The following is a 22,011-nucleotide window of genomic DNA, read 5'->3' on the forward strand; positions in this document are numbered from 1 at the left end:
CCAGTCTGCTTATAGGTCAGGTTTAGCAAGGCACATGAAGGCGCATCACTGCTAAAGCTTGTGATTGGTGTGGGGACTATTTACATCTCTGCTACAAGTTTATCAATCTTTGTTTGTAGTTGTTTTAACAAAATAAAAATCAGAACCCTTTCTTTGTATCCATGAAGAGCTGAGAAACTGAGTTCCCAGGTCATTATGTGTATGTGCTCGTGTATATTCCCACTTCTTCATTTACTGCTTTTGTTATTATTTTAAGATCTTGTTAGACCCTTAAAGACAGAATGGAGATATAGTAATCTTGTGTCCAAAGTTCATAAAGACCCATTCTCTCTCAAAGACAGAATGGAGATGATAGTAATCTTGTGTCCAAAGTCTTGCAAAGACCCATTCTCTCTCAAAGACAGAATGGAGATGATAGTAATCTTGTGTCCAAAGTACTTGGAGAAGATAGTGTTTTAATGTGTTGTGACTTTTAAATATGATGTAGTACAGTATATGGAATGAATAGTATACAATATGAGAAAGTTCTGTTTGTATTCACTGTGAAGATACAGTAAGGTAGTACTTCATGACAGTTAAGATAGTACTTAAAACATTTGTCATGCCAGACTAATATTACTTTAGCTTCTAATGATTGTTAGGCCTTTAAGATATGTATATATTTCATTTTTATGGACTTTTTCACATGAAACTTTTCACTTTTGTTCATAATGAAGATGTCAGTGTAGCTCATGTGTCATGCTTATCATAAAAGGTAAGTTTGTGTAAATCATACCTGGCAGTTTGTAAAGTACAACTTCTGTGTAGCTCAGATGGAGAGAATGTGTCACATATGACATTTTGTTGATAGCTTTTTTGAATCTATCACTTTGGAATTTATACTGAGGAACCTGTAGAGGCTTTTTTTTTCTTCTGAGACTTCAGTGAGCTTTGAGATAAACTGCTGTGGAAAAAGGGTCGGTATGAGGCCCAAGAAATAAAGAGTGAGAAGACTTATAAATGGAATGCTTTTATAAAAACAATATTATAGGTATGGTTGATTACTTCAGTGTTTGCTGTTGAGTAAAAGGAAATATACACACGTCTTTGTATTATGCCCTTCAACAGTTCTGTGAGCATCATCCTGAAAAATTCGATGAATATTGGCTGCTGCCAAGGAAATTTTTCTTAGTCATTTACACCTTGACATGAAAATTTATACCTTGACACAAAAACTCTCTCTGCAGCTGGGGAAATTAAGTTTGTAATTTCATCTGGAAAAGTAAAGGCATCACATTTGCAAAAGTATTCCCACTAGTGACCATGAAGTCGCTGAGAATTTTCTTGAGAATATGGTTGAAATCATGGACTAATCCCAAGAACCTTTTGTGTACCACTTACTCGCTTACCAGTGAACTCAATCATCAGAGTTTATTTGGCAGTCAAGATCTAACTGAGAGCCACCGTTTAAGAAAAGTGATGTACAGTATTCTTAAAGTCATGTTCTGCAATAATTATGCTTATGTTTTGCTCAGATTTTAGGTCCTTGCTATGGGCTGGTTACCAGTACATGATGCTGGAAAAAACATGCTGTACGGCACTTATATAAACCCTTCACTCTCACCTATCTATCTGTCCATCCATAAATTCATGCTTGCGGTGTCTCTGTATGGTATTTGCTCACTGAATGTATACATGTGTATTGTTAAAAATTCCTGTACATACACTGGTCTAACTGCCCCATTACCAAGGTGGCTAGTTTTCATTACTTAAAAACTTTCCAGTATTTTAAATGTCAGAGAGAGGAAATTGATTGGAAGATGTCACAATAATCCTTCAGCCAACCAGGTCTCAACTTACTTGAGTTCTTTACATAGCTGCATTTGCAGATAAATCTCTTCTAGTGAATGACAATTGTAAAATACACGTTGGCATAGCCTATGCTAGAAATTATATGGAGTGACTGCTGGTTATGGGATATCTTGAATGTGTATGTGTTGGCTATTCCATAGTCTTTGTTCACCAGATATTGCTGCTCATTAGGTCAGAACCTGAAGCATCTAATAAGCTGGGAGGCTGCTCTGAGCTGTATGGCATTTGGTCAGTGAATTGGTGAGAGTATGTCTGCGAATAACAACGTTTGATGTTATTTGATTTCCAGTTTGAACTTACTGTTTACTCGGGATTTTGAAAGTTTGGGCGAGACATCTGATATATTAAAATAGGATTCAAATGGTTTGCATTATTAGATTTTACTTGTTTAAAAAAAACACTCCAAAGAAACACTGTTAATCGACTTATTATTGATCTTTTATTTTTTCACAGGGGGCTTTCTTGAATTTCAGTACAAGAGGCAGAGGTCAAAGAATCAGAGGAGGAGCCCAGCAAGTTGCCAAGATTCACAAGTGTCCACATTGCAGCTATACTGCCCCCATGGCTATCGATATGTCCACTCACATTCGGACACACACAGGGGAGAGCTATTACTCTTGCGTCTTCTGTCCCAGGAAGTGCTACAAAAAAAATGAACTCATTATACATATGAGAATCCATACAGGAGAGAAGCCTTACAAGTGTGACGTTTGTTCTCTGCAATTTACAATTCTCTCTAACCTCAAAGAACACGAAAGGGTGCACACTGGTGAAAAGCCTTTTGCATGTGCCTTGTGCTCATGCAGATTCGCTCAGAAATCAGGACTAAGTCAGCATATGAGGAGACACCATAAGAGTAACTATAATATAAGCAAGTTTTAGTGTAAAGTACTTTTATGTACATGCCGTACGGTCTGTATAGCCACGTATGTTCAATAAAGTAGGTGTCTGTAGGTTCGTTTATGCTACCTTGTAGAAAAAAGTATTTATTTTGGGTAAGATGGTAGTTTCTTCTCCATGAGTTTGCTGTATGAATGTATAGTTACAAAAGCTTGTTAACCTATGCTGACATAACTGGTAAATGAATGTGGTAACAAATTTCCATAAATATCACATTTTACACTAGAGTTGCATTATGTGTCCCCTAAGGAATCAGTAGGTCATCAAATACATGTAGCTGGAACCAAGGACTGAGGAAGGATTGATTCAACACAAATATTTAGTAGCAGATGGTACTTTGCTGGCCTTTTCACAATGGTGACACAGATGTTACTCAGCTTTTTTCTGAGATATTTAATGTATGAAGATTTCCTGTGAAGTGTAGCCCCTTACTAATAAAAATAATATGGGAAAACAGTGCTTCGTATAAAAAAAACAAAATAGTGAATTCAGTAATTCTGATAAGTGAGAATATTCATGGTTCATGTTGGAAGAGTAAATTCTGTATGAGGCAAGTTCAGTTCAAGAAATGTCAAAAGGTGATCTAAAAGTCAAGAAAATTTCTTTGTGTGTCAATGTGGTAACTGAAATCTAGACACAAGAATATGATATCTACCATACTGTACTGTACTGAACTGTTATTCCGATGTGATGAAAGTAATCTGTTTTTATGTGTAAAAAAAAAAAAATAGGGTCAGCAGTTTTGGATGATGTAGATGGGCAACAAAATCCAAAGGAATTTAGCAAGATGCCATGGTCTCAAATGGAAACAATCCATTTTAACCTTTTAGAGTGATATAAAAGAAAACCTTTCGTAAATTAGTGTTAATGTTCTGTTCACTAAAATCTGTTCCACAGTGGTCATGGACATAGTCATACATTTGATTATGTTTTTGGCAACTCTGTTAGGAAATATTACACAGTGATTTATTATAATGAACAGAACACCCTTGTAAATTACATCTGATAAAAATTCCAAGCAAAATTCGTACATCAAATCTTCCACAAGTGCAGTGCTGTCCCTGCACCATCCTGATTAAGAAACTGTACAGTACTTGCATGTAACTATGTTGCAATTTTTGGTCAGTTTAACCAGATAATGCAGTTACTGTATCCCCCGTTTTTTCATTTGAGGATTTTTGCTGGTGAATACTGTTTTGCAAATCCAATTTTCTGATGTATCTCATGTACTGTACTTTATGAATTTTAACTTCTGTTGAATGATTAACTTCATGAAATGACTTTTTCTTGCCCCTTTGCTCACCTTATGACAGGAAAAAGTGATTGGGGGTTTCCGTGCAATGAAATATTGAAGTTTAATTTGTGAAATGTGCTGACATGCTTACCAGTTTTCATGGTAATCTTTTTCTTCAGCTTTTAGCATTTGGATGTTGAGTAATACTGTATTGAGTTTGAAATTAAAGCAGTGAATCAATAAACCCTTGTATAATTTTGCAAAAGAATTTCATTTTTCTCGTATTCTTCCTGATGATATGGAGGGGAGGGGACAGAGGGTTTTGTAAAATGAGTTAAAAAATCTGTTATGGATAAGTTAACACAGTAATTTAATTTTTTTTTAAACAACCCCAGTAATCAACTACTTATCGTTGATCTTTTATTTTTTCACAGGCGGCCTTCTTGAATTTGATTAGAAGAGGCGGAGGTCGAAAACCCAAAGGAATAGCTGAGCCCGTTGTCAAGATTCACAAGTGTCCACATTGCAGCTACACTGATCATGTTGCCATTGATATGGCTACCCATATCCGGACACACACAGGCGAGAATTGCTATTCTTGTGTCTTCTGCCCTAAAAAGTGCTATCACAGGGGCGACCTCATTATACATATGAGAATGCACACGGGAGAGAAGCCATACAAGTGTGTCATTTGCTCACTGAAATTCTCTAAGCTTTCTAACCTTAAAGAGCACAGAAGAGTACACACTGGTGAAAAGCCTTTTGCATGTTCCTTGTGTCCGTACCAGTCAGCACAAAAATCAGGACTGAGTCAGCATATTAAGAGGCACCACATGAACTTTACTTAAGCACGTTCTCTCAATTTTGTGTTCTCCCCAGTAGGTTGTGTATGGCCAGGATCATTTGACACAATTTTGGTGCCCAGTGGGCTTTTTTTAAATTTTTTTGTTGCTTTTCCTGAAAGAATTTTTTGGGTGCGGAATCAATTTTTGCCACTCTAAAACATACCTAGAAGAAGAATCGAAGTAAAATATACTTTTGTTTATCACGGATTTAATTTCTGAGTTACAGTCGGATAGTTTTTCTGCTTTAACGATTATTGGCCAGCTGTTTCTTATGATACAGGTGATTCAAAAGCAACAAGATTCAAAGGTATCTGTTTATCAGTTCTTACATGTGCCTTGTTTAAAAGTGAAGTCAGTTGTTCCAGCTTTATAGAAAGTATTTAGCCCATTATTTTTTAGAACAAGATGATTCAAGCCATAAAATTCAAAGGTACATGTGGCATGGGTTCTTGTAGTAACCTTGTTTAAACAATGAAGTGACCTTGAATAAAATATATGGCTGCCTGAAGTTGACCATATGTATATTTGTAGATCTGTGTGACTGAAATTAATTCTAAAGACTACTGGCATGTTGGAAAAACATCTTACATTAACTGTAGCAGGTTAGCCCTTACGCGTTAAAGTTGTCATACATGGCAGTCACACTATCAAGCTGGGTGATTTTCAGCCACCTAATCACATGTTGAAAGATATTTGATATATTTCCTTTTGCAAGCAATGATAAGGGCAGTAAATCCCATAATTTACCTTTAAGGTTTTTATACTTCAGTTATAAACAGTGTGTAAAAGTGGTTTAATCTTTACTGTGTACTTATGAGTACTGTACACTTATTAGGCTAAGTACCCAGCTAGTAACAGAAGTAAGGGTTTAATATCTCTCTCGCAAGTCCACTCTCAAGGTGAATATATTTGAAGATGGGAAATGTTTCGATGTTAAGTTCAGGTATTAAAATTACAGAATTTTGGCTGAACCTTATAAATAAATCTCAGTTGTTCACATGTGAAACCCCTGGCACTGAAGGGTTAATTTTTAACAATGCTCCTTGTTGATGGTAGTTGTAGCTTTCAAATGTCTTTCTCTACTTGAATTATTTTGTTAAAAATATTGATAATCCTATTTAATATTACTAATGCTTATTGTTTTGTATGCTCTAACATTAAAGTGTCTGACTGCATACATTTGCATTTTAAATTTAGACTTGTGTGAGATTAGCTTGGTATAAATATATACTACCACTTTGCAGTGGGTTTAGCTTGTAATTAAATTTATGTTCAGTATAGAATAAGGACTGTTTTATAGACTGTATAAGCAATCCCCTTCAGCCCTGCTATTCAACCTAGTTTCCTCAGTTACCCTAAGCCTTTCCTGCAGAAAGTGAAGGTACTGTGCTGCTACTACTGCTGCAATGACTGAAAGTGAGCTTGACATTAATTTTAATTAGCTTATAAAAGGGGCAAGAAATTCATTCAAGTCCTCAGGATAGCCATTTCACATTATGGGCTTAAATGTTATTTTCTTTGGAATCTTTAAATGTCCTTCAGCATCAACTGTTGGTGATGCATCAACTTTCACAATGAATATTTTTTGTTTTTGCTTCATCTCAGCCAAAAAATATTCTCTCTCTGCAATTGTTTACAATGGCAGTTATCTTTGTAGACTGGACGTTGAACATTGTGCTGTTGTTAGGATAATATCACATCATAAGGTGGTTTTCTTATATAAACGGAACAATTATTTTATCTGAATGATTCAGCTCAATGTATACTTTGTGCTAAACTTACTTAAAAACAGTATTAGGATCCATGATTGAAAGACAGTAGTTAGCACTGAACAAGTGCCTAGAAATAATTGTTCTGTCCACCTCAAAGGCCATAATAACTTGCCAGGCAAACATAACTGCAGATGTCACTGAAATAATTTATTGAGGCATAATGTCTTAGCAAATCAAATTAACATCAGCAAGTCTTCAGTTGGTTGCACTGGACTGATTTTAGTACAGCAGACATAAGTATGCAAAGGACTGGAAAGGATGATATCCCAAGAAGAGTACCATGAAGAATTTTATCTGCAAGTTCGTCTTTCAATAAAAATGCAGTTCTGGTGAGTTCAGGATTGGAGAGGGACATTGCATGTGGCATACTTCACAGTTCCCTGTGGTGAAACATTACATGTGTTGATAGACCTCTTTTGAATCCTGTTTGGATGAAACTGCTGCAAATCAAGAGTTGAGTAGACAATAGCTCTGATATAAGTGATTTAAGAAGTGTGTAAATTAGCCTTGTACTTTATAGAGGATCATATTTATATATCTAATAAGCTGTTAATGGAAATAACTGAAGGTTACGGTGTCTTATAATTTTAGTTGAAAACTAGTGGTTCCCACTTTTAACTGTCAGATTGACTTGTTCTGTGTATCAATATTATAATGATGCACTTTACAGAAACATTACTTCTGTAAAAGAATGTTTCTTTGTATGCTATAATGGTTGAAACGTGTAAAAATTATTTTTATTGTGGTTTTGGATTTCCAATAAATGGCAGTGTGGTTCTCATTAATAAACTGAAAATTATATCTCATTTCATTCAGCCCTAAAATGGTCATTCTTGAATTGAGGATAAAGATTAAAGGCTACATCCATTCTAAAGTGTTGATGTGAACATTTGCATAGTCTTTCTAGCATATCCCACCTAGCTTATGTTGGTACCTTTTATAGTCCACCAGCTACAAATAGGACCACCCACCATCATCATCATAAACATTTTTATACCGTACCAGCTTTATCCTTTACAGCACTAGACATACAATGAGTTGTATTCCCTTTTCTTGTTCCTGTGTATTTTCTGCCTGAACTCCTTCTAGTCTAGCTCTTAATTTAACCCTTTTCCGTAATTTCCAGGGCCTTAGGCCAGGTCTTTGTCCTACTACCACCATATCTGCAGCTTTTCTCATCGCAGATCCAAACAATTTCAGCATTTGAGTTCCCAAGCCATTTTTAAGGTATAAAACATAAAATGAGGAGACACTGAGGTTCCCTCATACATCCACGATATAAACTTTACCAGGAGGCTGTTTTCCCTGCTGAAGTGTGGCCCCTAGACGAAAAGAAGGCAACATTCTATGCCACGGTACTCCCTGTCTTGTGAATCAAGGACGATTCACAAGTTTTTGGGAGAAAATGTTATGGGTGGTAGCAGGAGGAAAGATGAGGTAAATAACAAAATGCAGGCAAATCAAGGAAGGTATAACGGTCTCAACAAAAGATTTACATGAGAGGGAGTATCTACGGATATATACACTGGAATGTATGGAGAGGCTGCTAAGACTGGAAATATAGTGTGGATGTTGAATGTGGAAGAATAAAGTTGAGATGAACCATTTGCAAGGTATTTGTGTAGGGAGACTGGATGGAAGAGTGAGGCAAACCGGAATACTAGTAGAATAAAAGCTAACATAATTAAAATGACAGATAAGTATGTCATGGTAGGATGGTGTAAAGGGCGTATAATCCAAAAGTATTGGGAGGAAGGAAAGGCGACTAAGAAATACTGGGTGCTGTATATGGAGGGGATGATGCATTGGAACTTAAAAAGACTTCAATATCCAGGAGACACAATAATGCAAGAAAAATCTTGGATCAAGAGGTGAATTTTACATGTGTCACATTGAAGAGAAGCCTTTCACTTGTTAAACTGAATCTCAGAATCCATAAATTCATGCTTGCAAGGGAAAATCCATTCATTTGTATTTCCTCCACTAGTGCCACTGAAAGCATAAGAGTTTTGACAAACGGAAGTGTCTTCAAAACCGTGAACATGAGAATGGATGCAGAACAGAAGCCCCTTCAGTTGTTTGGACAACCTAGCTGATTAGATTAGTTTTAGATTTAGATCCTATGAACATAACATCCTACTCCTTCAGGGGAACTGCCGTACCTTTTAGTTATATCTTTTACTTTTCCTGGCATTCGGCTGACAGTTAATTTCAGTAACATGGTATGGTACATCACGGGGGGTACTGTCATTGGGTCTGCTATTAGGCAGAAAGTATTTTTTAATACAAGCCTATTCAGGTTCAATTTAAGCTCATGATCTTAGACGGTGACCACTTACATTATTTTCATTACATGAATTTAGAGTGACCTTACTAATGTTCAGGGTAGAATTCTCCTAGTTTTCAACGTCTCTATTTGAGTCTTTAATAGCATAAGAATGATGTTTATTTCTCAGTTAGTATTATCAGTTGACACGGGATTCCGATCCAGAAAAAGGATTTTGACAAAGGAAAAATCTATTTCTGAGGCCCGTGGTGACCCACCCCTGTTTTTCATTCTCTCCTCCCATGGTAAACATCATTCTAGTGGGGTGGTGCTAACATGGAATGCGACTAGTGTTGCCTTGTGTATACAGTCCGCGAGTAGTGTGCATGGGATTGTATCGGCACCTCTCTCGTTGGGACTTTTTGACATTGGGAATCTCTATAGGATAAGGTTCCAGGTTTTTGTAGTTCACCCTTTCCATACACGACTCCATCAGTGGAGCTCGCTCTGGGGTAGTAACTCCAGCATTTCATTTAGCTTTCTGGTATCTAGCAACGGAAATTACCTAGAAATAAGTGCTGAATGGACTTTTTCACCGGGTGACACGGGCTCCTCTCCAGAAATAGATTTTTCCTTGTCAAAATCCTTTTCAAGATTGCATCTAACTTTGTCAGCAAGGCTGTAAACTTTTGATATAATATATCCTGTAGCTGAAGTCAGTTACATGAACTTGTATCATTTCCCTATCATTCCGTCAGACAAGTACCTGTAGTTCATAAATGGTCACATTTGGTACTTAGTCTTGTGCAAACATCCTGTCTTCATGTCGATGGACTTGTATGCAATTTGTAGTCGACACTTCTGTATAGTGTACAGTACAGTAATTCCAAATGATCTGGAGTAGCAGTTTTTAAAACCTTCGGTTATCAGTGTCAATTTCTTTGGGGAAATGTTGATACTATGAAGAATAAGGTTTGACTGTTTATGACGGGAGACATGCATAAAGATATGTACATTGGATATTAAAAATCATCCTGAGTACTGTCATATGTTATACCTAGGAGTTTTTCCCATGCACTGTACAGTACATATGCCTTTTGTGCCTTTGAGGAGTGACCAACAACTTAAAATGAATCCTAAAACGAAAGATACAAAGAGAAGGATTAGATTGGAGCAGAATAGAAACTTAGAGTATGCAAGCAGTGCTATTTTAACCATCACCATGAACAAGTGGCTCCAGTCGGTGTTTATTTTACAGTTCTCAGATGAGGTTTCTAGCCCTTCTCAACCTTGGCTTTGACCCACTATAGTCAACTGGTTACTAGTTACCTACTCAACATCAATGCTAGAGGAGCAGTGGAACTTTCAGGAAACGGCCCTAAGTTTTCAACTAATAAGGTCAATCTTGGGTTTCCTGGGATTGGTAACCACTGGACCACAGGAACCATCCCCTGATAAAGCTATAGAATTACAGTACATGTACAGTATTAGAAAACATATCCAGAGAAACTTGCAGAAACCATTACAGTAATAGGAAACTAATATTGCAAAGATATCTGGTTTCCCACTTTCAATAATTAATCAACTGGACAAAAGGGATTGCATCATAACTGATTGCAACCTGATGAGTTTCCCCAGTAGCCTTGCCTGTCAAAATTTGAAGCCCATTGGTTTGAATGCATTTTGCTTGTCTTTAATCATAAGAAAATTCCACACACCTTACTGCAACACTATCCTTACCCATGAATATACTCATCAATTCTTTAACACAGACCCTTTCTCAAAATCAGCACCTAGCAAGGACGAAGAAAGCATCATTTAACACATTCTAAACTCATCTAGTGTTTAGCATATTTCTGACTATCTGGATTTACAGATTATCTTACTTCTACTTCGCGATTAGGTGAGTAATTCTTGTTACTGCGTGTCATACTGTTACTTTGTTTGTATGTCTGTATGGATGTGATAAGTACTGTACGTAGGCGAGAACATGTATAATTTACATTGTACGTTAGAATTTAGAATAATTATTTTCACAATGATCCACATGAAGAATTTACTTAAGGCTGAATCATTCTTCGCAGAGTCGGGTGCTGGGACGAGAAATCCTCAGAAGACTGCGAGTTAGCGGAGAGGGGAGGCAGGAGGATAGCACCAAGAATTTTCCTTGCCCGTGTTGCGATTACGTGGGCAAGAGGATAAAGCACTTGGAGTCCCACATACGGATCCACACAGGTGAAAAGCCTTTTACTTGCTCCATCTGCAATAAGAGCTTTTCGCACAGGAGTACTTTACGTCACCATATCCGGATACACACTGGAGAGAAGCCCTATGCTTGTGCGTATTGCTCCTCGAGTTTCAACCAAAAAGCAAATCTGAGAGCTCATGAACGAGCACGACACACGGGAGAGAAACCCTACGGTTGTTCGCATTGCCAAAAGAGATTTCCCCAGTTAGCTAATCTCAGAGCCCATGAACGAGCACAGCACACAAGGGAGAAGCCCTACAGTTGTTCGCAGTGCTCCATGAGGTTCTCCCAGCTAGCAAATCTTAGAGCCCACGAAAATCTCCACAAATAAGTTGTGCTTGATATGTGACTGAAAACCAAAAGTGTCAGCATTTTGGCAACATTATGCCAAATTTGTTGGGAACCAAAAGTGTAAGCATTTTGTTGTTGGGAACCAAAAGTGTAAGCATTTTGGCAACATTTTGTCAAATTTGTTGCTTGTTTTTACTTAGAACTTATTAGTTGTCTTGCATCAGACATCACGTGACATTGGAAATGTGAAATAATTTTCTCATTACCTAAAAGTGAAATTAGTTAATGATGAATGTTTTGTACTGATGGAAATCTATTACGTATTACTGGCTCATTTGCCTGTATTTTCCAGTATTTCAAGCCATTAGCTGTTAAAGTCTACAAGTAATCTTTCTTGCCACAAAGGTAGTGCTTAGACAGTCTACTGTGAATACAGCAATGTTTAAGGACCAATTTATTATCTCAAAATAATGTTAACATAGATTAGCAGAGTATGTAGAAGTTGAGTTTGTGGTATCTTGCATTTCATTGGAGTTCCAATCATAAGTAGTTAGCCAGAGAGGAAATTCATTTCTGTTATTGATAACTCCTGAGATGCATCAGCAATATGTTAGAAGAGGTATGATTTAGTTGATTTACTTGACATACTGGGGAATTATTTTAGATCAAACACTCAGAGTTTTAGATTTTTGTTCAGTTGGCTTTTCACTTCATCTTTCTTAAAACAACGAAGCAATGAAGGTCAGTGTAGTTCCGCCACTGAAATCACTACCACCAAGTGGAACATTTCAGTTTCATTTGATGCAATAATTTTAGAGCTTCATGAATAGCATTGCAAGTTCAGTCTTAAGTATTTCTTTAAGTAATGTACAGATGAAGTGTGGCATTTTAACTTCAACGGTAAGAGTGTCTTGAATTTATTTGCTCTTAGGTCTGTACTTAATTGTACGTTTGTTTGTTTGTTTGTTTGTTTGTATGTCAACAAAGAAGGGTTTAAATGTTGCTTATTCTTTGCTTAGAGCTGGATACCTACATACATAGTAATTTACACAAATTTCTTGAAGAACAAAAGTGAATAAAATGTTGAATCCTTTTTTATTTTCTCCAGAATTGATTTATTTTTATATTTTTGGGGTATTGAACTTCTGTAGGATTCCTGTACTCCTTAATTGTATGTTATATTCAAAACAAAGGAAGTGTTTTGTCATAAAATCATCAGCTAGGTTCATAAATACAGTTGTTTGTTTTTGCTTATTAGTTTGTATGAAAATAAGCAAAAACAAACAACTGTATTTATGAATCTAGCTGATGATTTTATGACAAAACACTTCCTTAATATTTTTTTATTTTTGGAAGAAGGCAGTTTTAATTTATTTAACATTTTTCTTAATACAACTTTGGGAGATGGCGAGCATCGCGATTTATGTGAACTGATTAAAAATGAGATTGCTTCCTCAAGTTTTCAGGACTGAAAATGATTTAGGGAAGCACACATACTTGGGAGCACTGCAGTGGTAAGGTGTTTCGTAAGTTTTTGGATAACCCCTTAGAACTACTGGACCATTTAAAGCTTACATGCTGATGTATAAATGTGTATTCACATGAGTACAGGCAGTCCCCGGTTTACGAGGGGGGGTTCCGTTCTTAAGCTGCGTGTTAAGCCGAAAATCGTTGTAAACCGAAAACTCGTTGAAAATCGTCAAAAATCCTAAGAAAACCTTACTTTTAATGCTCTGGGTGTATTGAAAACGATGTAAACTGCATTTTTATTGAGTTTTTCATCAAAAAACCTCCAAATTTTGATTATTCTGCCATTTAGGAGCCGTATTTCTTCCGTCAGATCGGCATACAACGCATCGTAACCCTGGAACATGCATTGTAAACCGGAAAAAATTTCTGATGAATATATTTGAAAAGCGCTGTAACCTCGGAACGTCGTAAGCCGGACCCGTCGTAACCCGAGGACTGCCTGTATAGACATTTCTTATTATGACAAAAGTATCTCCTTTCTGGTTACAGGATTTTTGATGGGAGTAAGTGGCTTGTCTCTTTCTGGTAAATGTTAATTCTTGCAAAAATTTACCATCCCAGACAGTATGCCCGTGTAGGAAAATATGATCACTTACACAAACATCCACATAGACATGTGCTGAATTTATGCTTAGCCCTTCAAATCTTGCTTGCATGTTAGATCAGTGTATCTTTAAAACATATTGGTGTGTCTGTATCTCAATAAAGTTTTGGTTTTACATCCTATGTTTTTGATATCTGTAAGCAGATATATATATGTAAACTTTTTGTTTTTGTAAGAGATTAAATCATTCACATTCTTAGTTTCTTTTATTTTCCCCGACTCATTTTGCACTAACTTGACTTCTGTGGAGCAATAACAGCCCACTGATAATAATAAACTGAATATTAAACGTGACATTATTCAGTTGAAAGGCTTGCGTTTCTCACCATTGGTCCACATACAACATGCAGGGCAAAGGTACCTTGTCCAAGCTTCAGGACACTACATAATGTCCTAGGGTTGCTTCTTGCCATCTAAATTCTTTCCTGTGATACTGTTGTTTTGAACAGTATTGTTATAGTAGTAAAGAGAGAGAGAGAGAGAGAGAGAGAGAGAGAGAGAGAGAGAGAGAGAGAGAGAGAGAGAGAGAGAGAGAGAGAGAGAGAGAGTAAACTGATACACTTTCTGCCCATTTTAGTAATTATCCTGCTTCAGCAGAAAGATGTTCAGCATATTTGGTGATGATTCTGGACCTTCCAGAAGAAAAATGTGCGACAAAATGTGGTGGTAATGGTCCAGAAGACAGATATTACATCCAACAGTAGTGAAATGTTAATCAGATTAAGGTAATGATTAAGAAAAAGAAGCTCAACAGATTTTGGTGAAGATCCTGAATCTATCAAAGAAAATATTCAACAGGTTATTGTGAAGATCATGAACTTACTGGAAAAAAAAAAAAAATGTTCAGCATGTTGCAGGTGTTTGCTGTTCCAAGTGTCTATTCCTTGGGCCCCAGTATGTTTTTATATTAATCTCACCTGCTGAAATTCCCATATCATTCTTTAAGCTTATTTAGTTTAAACAGATAATAAATCTCTTATCAGTTATCACCAATAACTACTATTTTTTTTTCTTTTACAGAAACCATGTTCTGTGGCTTAAAGAAATTGTAGCCTTTGTCAAATGTATTATTCATATTCAATGTATGTTAATCTCACCATAACTGAATAAACTGACTCACTGTTGCATCATTCTTCGCAGAACCTGATGCTGGAAGAAGTCCAAAGAGGACCTGGGGCCAGCCAAGGAGCATGGCAGCAATATAGTGGCAAGCATTTTCCCTGTCTGCAGTGTGATTATGTGGGCAGGAGGCCATGTGACTTGGAGTCCCACATGCGTAAGCATACTGGTGAAAAGCCTTTTTCTTGCTCCTTTTGCAAGAAGAAATTTGCTCACAGGAGCACTCTGAAGGATCATGAAAGAGTCCATACTGGAGAAAAACCATACGTTTGTTGTTATTGCCACACAAGTTTCAACCAGCGCGGGATCCTCAGAGCCCATGAACGAGCTAAGCACACAGGAGAGAAACCCTTTGCTTGCTCTCAGTGCCCGAGCAGGTTTCCCCAGTTAGCTAATCTCAGGGTGCACGAACGCAGACATCACTCCAGTGCTACGCAACAGGATTTTAGCTTAACAAGTGACTTCCAAAATTTTTAATGTTGGCACCATGACGCAAGTTGGCTGCGAAGTTATACGGCTGTTTTTCTGGCGTGAGATTCTGCCTTACGTTATGAGCACTAGAAAGTGATTTTCTCCAAGTTTTCTGACAATGAAACAATAAAGAGAACTTCCTCATAATAACAAAAAAGTGGCTAACAATAACTGCTTTTGACTTGAAGTTTATTTGTTAATCTGAGATCTAACAGTTGTGAGAAGGAGAAAATTGTTCCCTCACAGAGGTAGTTCTTAAGATACTCCACTACTGGTTCATGTTAATTATTATTAGAGTGGAAGACAATTAGTATTCAGAAAGAACATGCTCTTTGGAACTTCTGTTTCTCCAGAATTCCAGGATGTATTGATTTCCAGCAATGAGGGTTTTCATTTTTTTAATTGGTGATATGTATTTGGAAAATGGACACAAATTTCATTTTAAAGTGGCCTGTAGGACATTACGTGAAGTGTCTTGGAAAAAAAAAAAAGTTGAATTTTTTTCTTTTTACAAATATTCATCATTCTGTGAACTTTGGAAGCCAATGAGCTTCCCATACCTCAGACAAGAGTGTGAGACCTTTGCGCAGGGTATTCCCTATAGGACCTAGTGAATGCTAGAATAAGTTAGGTAGTTTTATGGCCCACAAAATAATGTACATATGAACTGAATTAAAAACCAAGATACTGTAAATGCATTTAACCTTGACATTATCCATATTCATTTTGTTCTGGTTAAATTTCAACCAGAATGTTTTCTGAAATTTGTTTTCAGTTCAGGTGGTTTATTTTGGTTCAGTGAGCAAAGAAAGTTATTCCATGTATTGATTATTTATAAATTGCAGCATAGTAACTTTCCATTTTATAATAAAGGCACTATTTTGCTGAAATTTCAACTTGAAATTTTACTCTAAGTACTTTTATATGTTACTTTTTTACTTTTTTTTTATTTTGGCTTATATTTTTCCAACTGAAATGTATTTTTATTTAGATTTACTCTGGAGTTGCTTTAGTTGAATTTATATGTGGGATTCGATATGTATCAAAATATGTTTAAACATTCTGGAAATGTTTTATTTTTTCATGGCAGCTGAGTTTTTACATTGATACAACTCACACATGTTCCTGCATTGAACTGACATTATAGATATAAATTTCAGTTTATATATTTTCATATTATGTTTTTGGTTTTTTCACTGTATATTAACAAATGAAAGTGTCTATGACTTAAAGTAAATACAGTACATGGTTCAAATCCTGACTTAATTTTTATCACTCAATTTTTTTCTGCAGTGGTATATTAAACAGAACTAGCAAAATTTCTGCGTTACCAGTGAGCATGTGAAAATGTTCCAGACCAATTGGATGTAGAACTGGAAAAATTTCTGTGCTACCAGAGAGCATGTGAAAATGTCCCAGACCAGTTGGATGTAAAGTAACTACTTCACACGTAAATTATTTTGAGTTGAAGCTAATCATTAACATCATTAATATTAACATCCAATACCTAGAAGGGTGGACTTGGGAAGAAACCTTATTTATTAAATGTGAAACTGGAAAAACACAATGATGCAAAAGTTTTCTTATTTATATCCACCACCTGAAACTTCTCTGACGTCATGTCCATGATCCTGGATAGAAGTAATAATTAACAACACAAACAATGTTGTAGAGCAGTAGTGATGATATTTATTTCCCACAAAAATGAAAACGTGAGGATTTTTCAGACTAGTTTCAATGGGTCAGAGGTGATTTCAATGTTTTGCTGATGCCTGATGAAGCTGTTTAGATCTCATTTGTGAGAGAACTTTCTTTAAGAGGGAAAGTTGCAGAGGTCTGGACAGAACCCTTCCTGTTTGGCAGCTCAGTGTCTTGTGGTTGTAATAGTGAGAAGAATGCCTTTATATATGTGTGTGTTTGTGTGTGAGTAAGCTATACACGATCTGGAGGTACGGTATATAGTGTTTGGCAGTGCAGCTTAACACAACTAAAAACCTGTACAACGTGAGGTTATTAAATAATAAAACAATGTGATCTTGACCTTGGCATCTCAAAAGTCTTTTGGATGCCTTAGTATGGCTACAAATGCATAACCACTCACATACACTCAGGGAGAGAGACAAAAAAAAAAAAAAAAAAAAAAATAAGAAAAAGAATGTGAAATTCCATGAGTATGTAAGGAGAGAAAAGTTTAATTACTCCAGTATATTTCTTTCATCATATGAATTTTTACTCGGAAAGATAAGTGGATGTACTGTTGGGAATGTTGGGTAAGATTTTACACCATAAATTTCTAGAGGAATAAAGACAGAAAGAGGGAGAACTTGAAAAACAGGCAAAGAAAACAACCTTCCGATGACTGAAGTAGTCTGACTGAACAGGAAATAGCCTATTTTAAATGCTTCACTGCAGCATTCAACCCCTTATTAGCATCAGTCTTTGTTCAACATAAAGTTCTAACATTCTCTGCGTGTTCTGCAGAAACAGTGTAAGTGTATTCTCATGTTATTTTATTTTGCCTGCAATAAATGTTTTTCATCTATTTTGTTGTTTTATTTTGTTCAACACCTTTTCTTTTCCAGTTGGGGAAAAAGAAACCTCTTATGGGCTCTAGTATAAACCAGAGAAGCAAGTATACTTCCACTGGAAATGTTATTGAATACTTGGTCGTATACAGTACTGTACAGTAATAAGATTTTACCATGAGAATCAGCATGGAATTTGGAAGAGAGCCTGAAAGCCGAGGGAGGCAGGCCAATCTTTAGATAACAGTTGCTCACTGTCAGAACTCACCATAAAGGATTCATCAGAATGTTAGAATCCACATACTGCAAATTACACTCATGAGAAATGCAGTACATATTTTGTAGTCAGTGACATTATTGAAGAAAATAATTTTTAGTTTTGTGTTGCAGAATTAATTCATTTGAATGGGTGAGCATTATTCTGCTGCTGCTTACCGATGGTAGCTATTCGGAAGACCAAACCTGTATGACTCTTCTCCCAGAACCTTGTAATCCTTTACCAAATTTCCTTTTAACACTGATAAATACTGTATATGTATCCTTGATGCACAAAATAAATGCATCTTAGGCAGTGACCTATTAGTGTGCAGCAAGCCCTGGTGTGCAATTCGTTTGCTTGAAGTAATTGCTCTTGAGAAGTAGAATTTAGTTCCAAAGTGTGGGCAGGCATGTGTGTCACATTCTCAACAAATTAGGTATGTAAGGGATTAGAGGACTATATTACATTTGTCGAGTGAATAGAACTAGGCTGTATGTTTAGTGTGTTGTAGTAGTCAGCATCTAAAATAACTGCATTTGGTAACAACTTAGATAACTAACTTTCTGATTCATCTCACACAGATGTCACTGGTGAACCCTCCTGATGGTAGAGGGGAAGGAGGAACAGAGGGTGTGGAAACCAGGGGGATCAAGATTTTCCAGTGTCCCTACTGCAACTACTCCAGCAACTTCTCTTGCAAGCTGACAAGTCACATGTACAAACATACTGGAGAGAGGCCCCACTCCTGCGATTTCTGCTCGGCCAAGTTCTCTCACAAGGGGGATCTAAACCGACACATGAGGATCCATACGGGAGAGAAGCCCTACGAGTGTTCATTCTGTCCCCAGAGCTTCAACCAGACTGCTACCCTCAAGAGGCATGAACGAATTCACACAGGGGAAAGACCTTATGGGTGCGACATGTGTCCCTATCGAGGAGTAACAAAATCATCGGTGTTAAATCATAAACGGAGGGAGCACGGGTATTTGGCTTGATAGACTTTGGTTATGGAAAGGCATTAAGTTTATGAGGGAAAAACAATTGTATATTTATTTATAAAATACTTTCAAAAGGAAGTTATTTTTATCAGCAAAGGAAGTTACTCCAGTTGTGCCATTATTTATTGCTGAAGTAACAAACCATGACATAATTTTTGGTAGGGAGGCACCATAGTAAGACTACTGTACCTGGATAGACACTAAAACCCATTATTATAGCCCATAGAATCCCCAGATAGTTTAAAAGATTTCACATCTATTCCACAGTACAGTCCAAATTGAAAAAGTGATGAGATGTATGTACATTTGGAAATGATTTGTACTTCTGAGAATATACTGTATTTGAGAAAACAATAAAGGTGTATTACTCTTTGATATTCTACCACTGTACTGCTTTCAGAAATGACAAAAAATATAGATGTGAGTTTAATGGACTAAAATGTATGCTGTAAAGTGCACAAATAAAAAGTACCTCTGTCAACTATTATCTTTCTTTATTGAATGTGTATTTTAAAACACACATCCTTTCAGCATTGATATATATAGAAAACTGAAATGGGATCAGAAAATTTTATTGCAAATCGTACTGGACTCTCTTTTTAAGGAAGCATACTTTTTCCAAGAACTGATCCTGTGTGGGTAAGGATAGGGACTGAGGTTAGGTCTATGAAAAATCCATTCTGCTTTTGCTGACCTGTATAGTAAATTATATATACCTGGTACTTATTCAACTACAGTGATTTGCATCTTGGGTGGAGAAGGGCAGGGGACAAGCAACCTCACCTCGAACTAATTACCCAGGACTATACGACAGGCTACCAATTGTGTACTAATATCCACACACACACACACACACATATATATACTATATATATATATTATATATATATATATATATATATATATATATATATATATATATATATATATATAATACATTATTATGTACTGTACATATATATTACAAATTACTAAGTCTTTTCCCTAGCACCATCCATCTTGACTCAGCCAACCCAAGTCAACTAATCATCAGGTACATATTTTACTGTTTAGGTTAAAAAGACCAGAACAGATGTTTATGGAAACAGGCTCAGAGATGTTCCCCTAATACTTCCAACCCACTTGCTTCTATTGATCTGCTAGTCAACTGTCGTAGGTCAAATCTGGGTCAGAGAAAGGTGCAGGGCTGTGTTGGAAATGTTGAAATTTTTCAGTACTTGCAACTGAATAACAACCTGCACAGTATGTGCTGAACCTATCCTTTCCTTTGTAAATATGTCTCAAGGTTTCCAATGAGCATTAGAAAACACATGTGACTAACAGAAAATGGAAAAGGTCTTTACAACCATAAATCATATATAGATAGATACACTTTTGTAAGATATTTCATTATCATTACTCCACAATTTTGAATAATGAGATTGCAACCCATTTCTCACAGGTGGCGATGCAGACAGTCCCCTTGGAATACTGTTCGGTCCGAGGCGTAACGTCAGATAATGCCCCAGTCAAGAGGCACAAGTGTCCATATTGTGAATATTCCACGGACATTGCAAGCAACCTGAGCAACCACGTCCGCATGCACACGGGGGAGAAACCTTTCAGTTGCTCCTACTGCTCCCTCCGCTTCTCCCACCGCAGTAATCTGAAGAGCCACATTCGAACCCATACGGGAGAGAAGCCTTACGCATGTTCACTCTGCTCCTACAGAACGAACCGCAGCACCACCCTGAAGAATCATGTCTTCAGATTTCACAGTGTAGATTCAAATCCAGAAGCCAGGCCATCAAGCTATTCATGAATGATCCTTTTGAGCAAAGATAGTCAGTATGCAGGTAATCTGAAGTTTCCAGTGCAGTCCATTCATTTGAAAATTTTGTGTGGTTATATATAATGCAAGGGTGTTATTCAAAATTTGGTATGCTTGAGTTTTCAGTGGCTATTACCAAAGCAAAGCAGTCACTGAACATAACATTATCATAATTGGTACAAATATTTATAAAATTCATGAAGTTCTTTATGCCAAAAGTAAACTTGAAAGGAGATAATAGCTCCTAAGTCAAGTTCCCCACTGAAATACAGCTTGCAGAAGATGGCCATACAGGATGTCTTTCAACACTGGTCTAAATCATAATAACCAATGGTGAGTCAAAGAGTGCTGGTATATACAGTACTACAGTACTGCATTTTCCGGGCCAGCACTCGTCACTGGTGAAAAGTGAAAATAGCACATGTCCCAGAACATTACAGTACTTTGAAGAGCTCCAAGCATCATAAGTCTAGACTCATTAAATACACCATCAGAAATACTCTTGCTTATTGCTCAAAGGGTGAACAATTCTAAACTCAAACATGTTTCTGGTATGAATACTGGTTATCAGAAAGCAAGCGTTCAGATTCAAGGTACATAAACATGAACGTTTAGCAACCTTAAGGCAGCCTGAAAGAACAAATATTGACATATAATTGCTGCAATAACACTTACACAACCCTTTGGGAAGGGACCATACTGCACAAATTCTGCTCTTCTGGATAAATAGTAATATACTTAAAACAAAAACAAAAAATCCAGAGTTAAGAAAAATATTTGGGAATTACTTTGGCAATGTCCTACTCCAAACCGTAGTAGAATATTTTTTTAATCTTTGCACAAGTCAGAAAGGGAGATTAGTGCCGTTTATGTAGTGTCAGCATGAAGATTTAGTCACAGAATAAAATAAAAGGAAACTGCTACGAAATTATTTCTCAAGAAATTTTAGGAAATTTCTTTAGGCCCAAGTACAGTACAGTATGAGAAAATGACAAATTTTCAAAGTATTAATTCCTTAATGAAGATAAAACAAATAAATTTTAAGAGCACTTTTCAAAGCAGTCCTAGCATCACGAAGGACAAGGGTAAACTGATCACTTGCAATGCTGGCACATTCATAAATACACAAAAACAATTTATTGCAGGTCATTTACCGTACCTTCAAGTAATGAACGTCTGTGTGAAAGTTCATAGGGTAAGCTAGGCTATGATATGAGGTTTCACAGTCTAGGTTATTCTAGTTAGGCTACAGTGAGTTGGAAAAGTGTCATGCTGGATGTGAATATTT

At 36.6% G+C, this 22,011-nt stretch overlaps 1 protein-coding gene across 9 annotated transcripts in view; it reads left to right on the top strand.

The window, feature by feature from the left end:
* The window catches only part of LOC136845002 (protein abrupt-like), a 239,411-nt gene that overhangs the window by 190,517 nt on the left and 26,883 nt on the right, over positions 1 to 22,011 (top strand). Inside the window, exon 6 of one of the 9 annotated variants that reach the window (XM_067114618.1) lies at positions 18,497 to 18,991. The exons of 6 other annotated variants lie outside the window; for them this stretch is intronic. In XM_067114618.1, coding sequence (XP_066970719.1) covers positions 18,497 to 18,910 — 414 coding nt within the window. In that variant the 3' untranslated portion in view covers positions 18,911 to 18,991. Of the gene's footprint in view, positions 1 to 2,304; positions 4,251 to 4,419; positions 7,402 to 18,496; positions 18,992 to 22,011 lie in introns of those variants that run through there. 2 more of the 9 variants (XM_067114617.1, XM_067114615.1) reach the window with 2 other exon arrangements.

The sequence above is a fragment of the Macrobrachium rosenbergii genome, chromosome 13 (genome assembly GCF_040412425.1).
Source record: "Macrobrachium rosenbergii isolate ZJJX-2024 chromosome 13, ASM4041242v1, whole genome shotgun sequence".
In the NCBI taxonomy this organism is placed as follows: Eukaryota; Metazoa; Arthropoda; class Malacostraca; order Decapoda; family Palaemonidae; genus Macrobrachium; species Macrobrachium rosenbergii.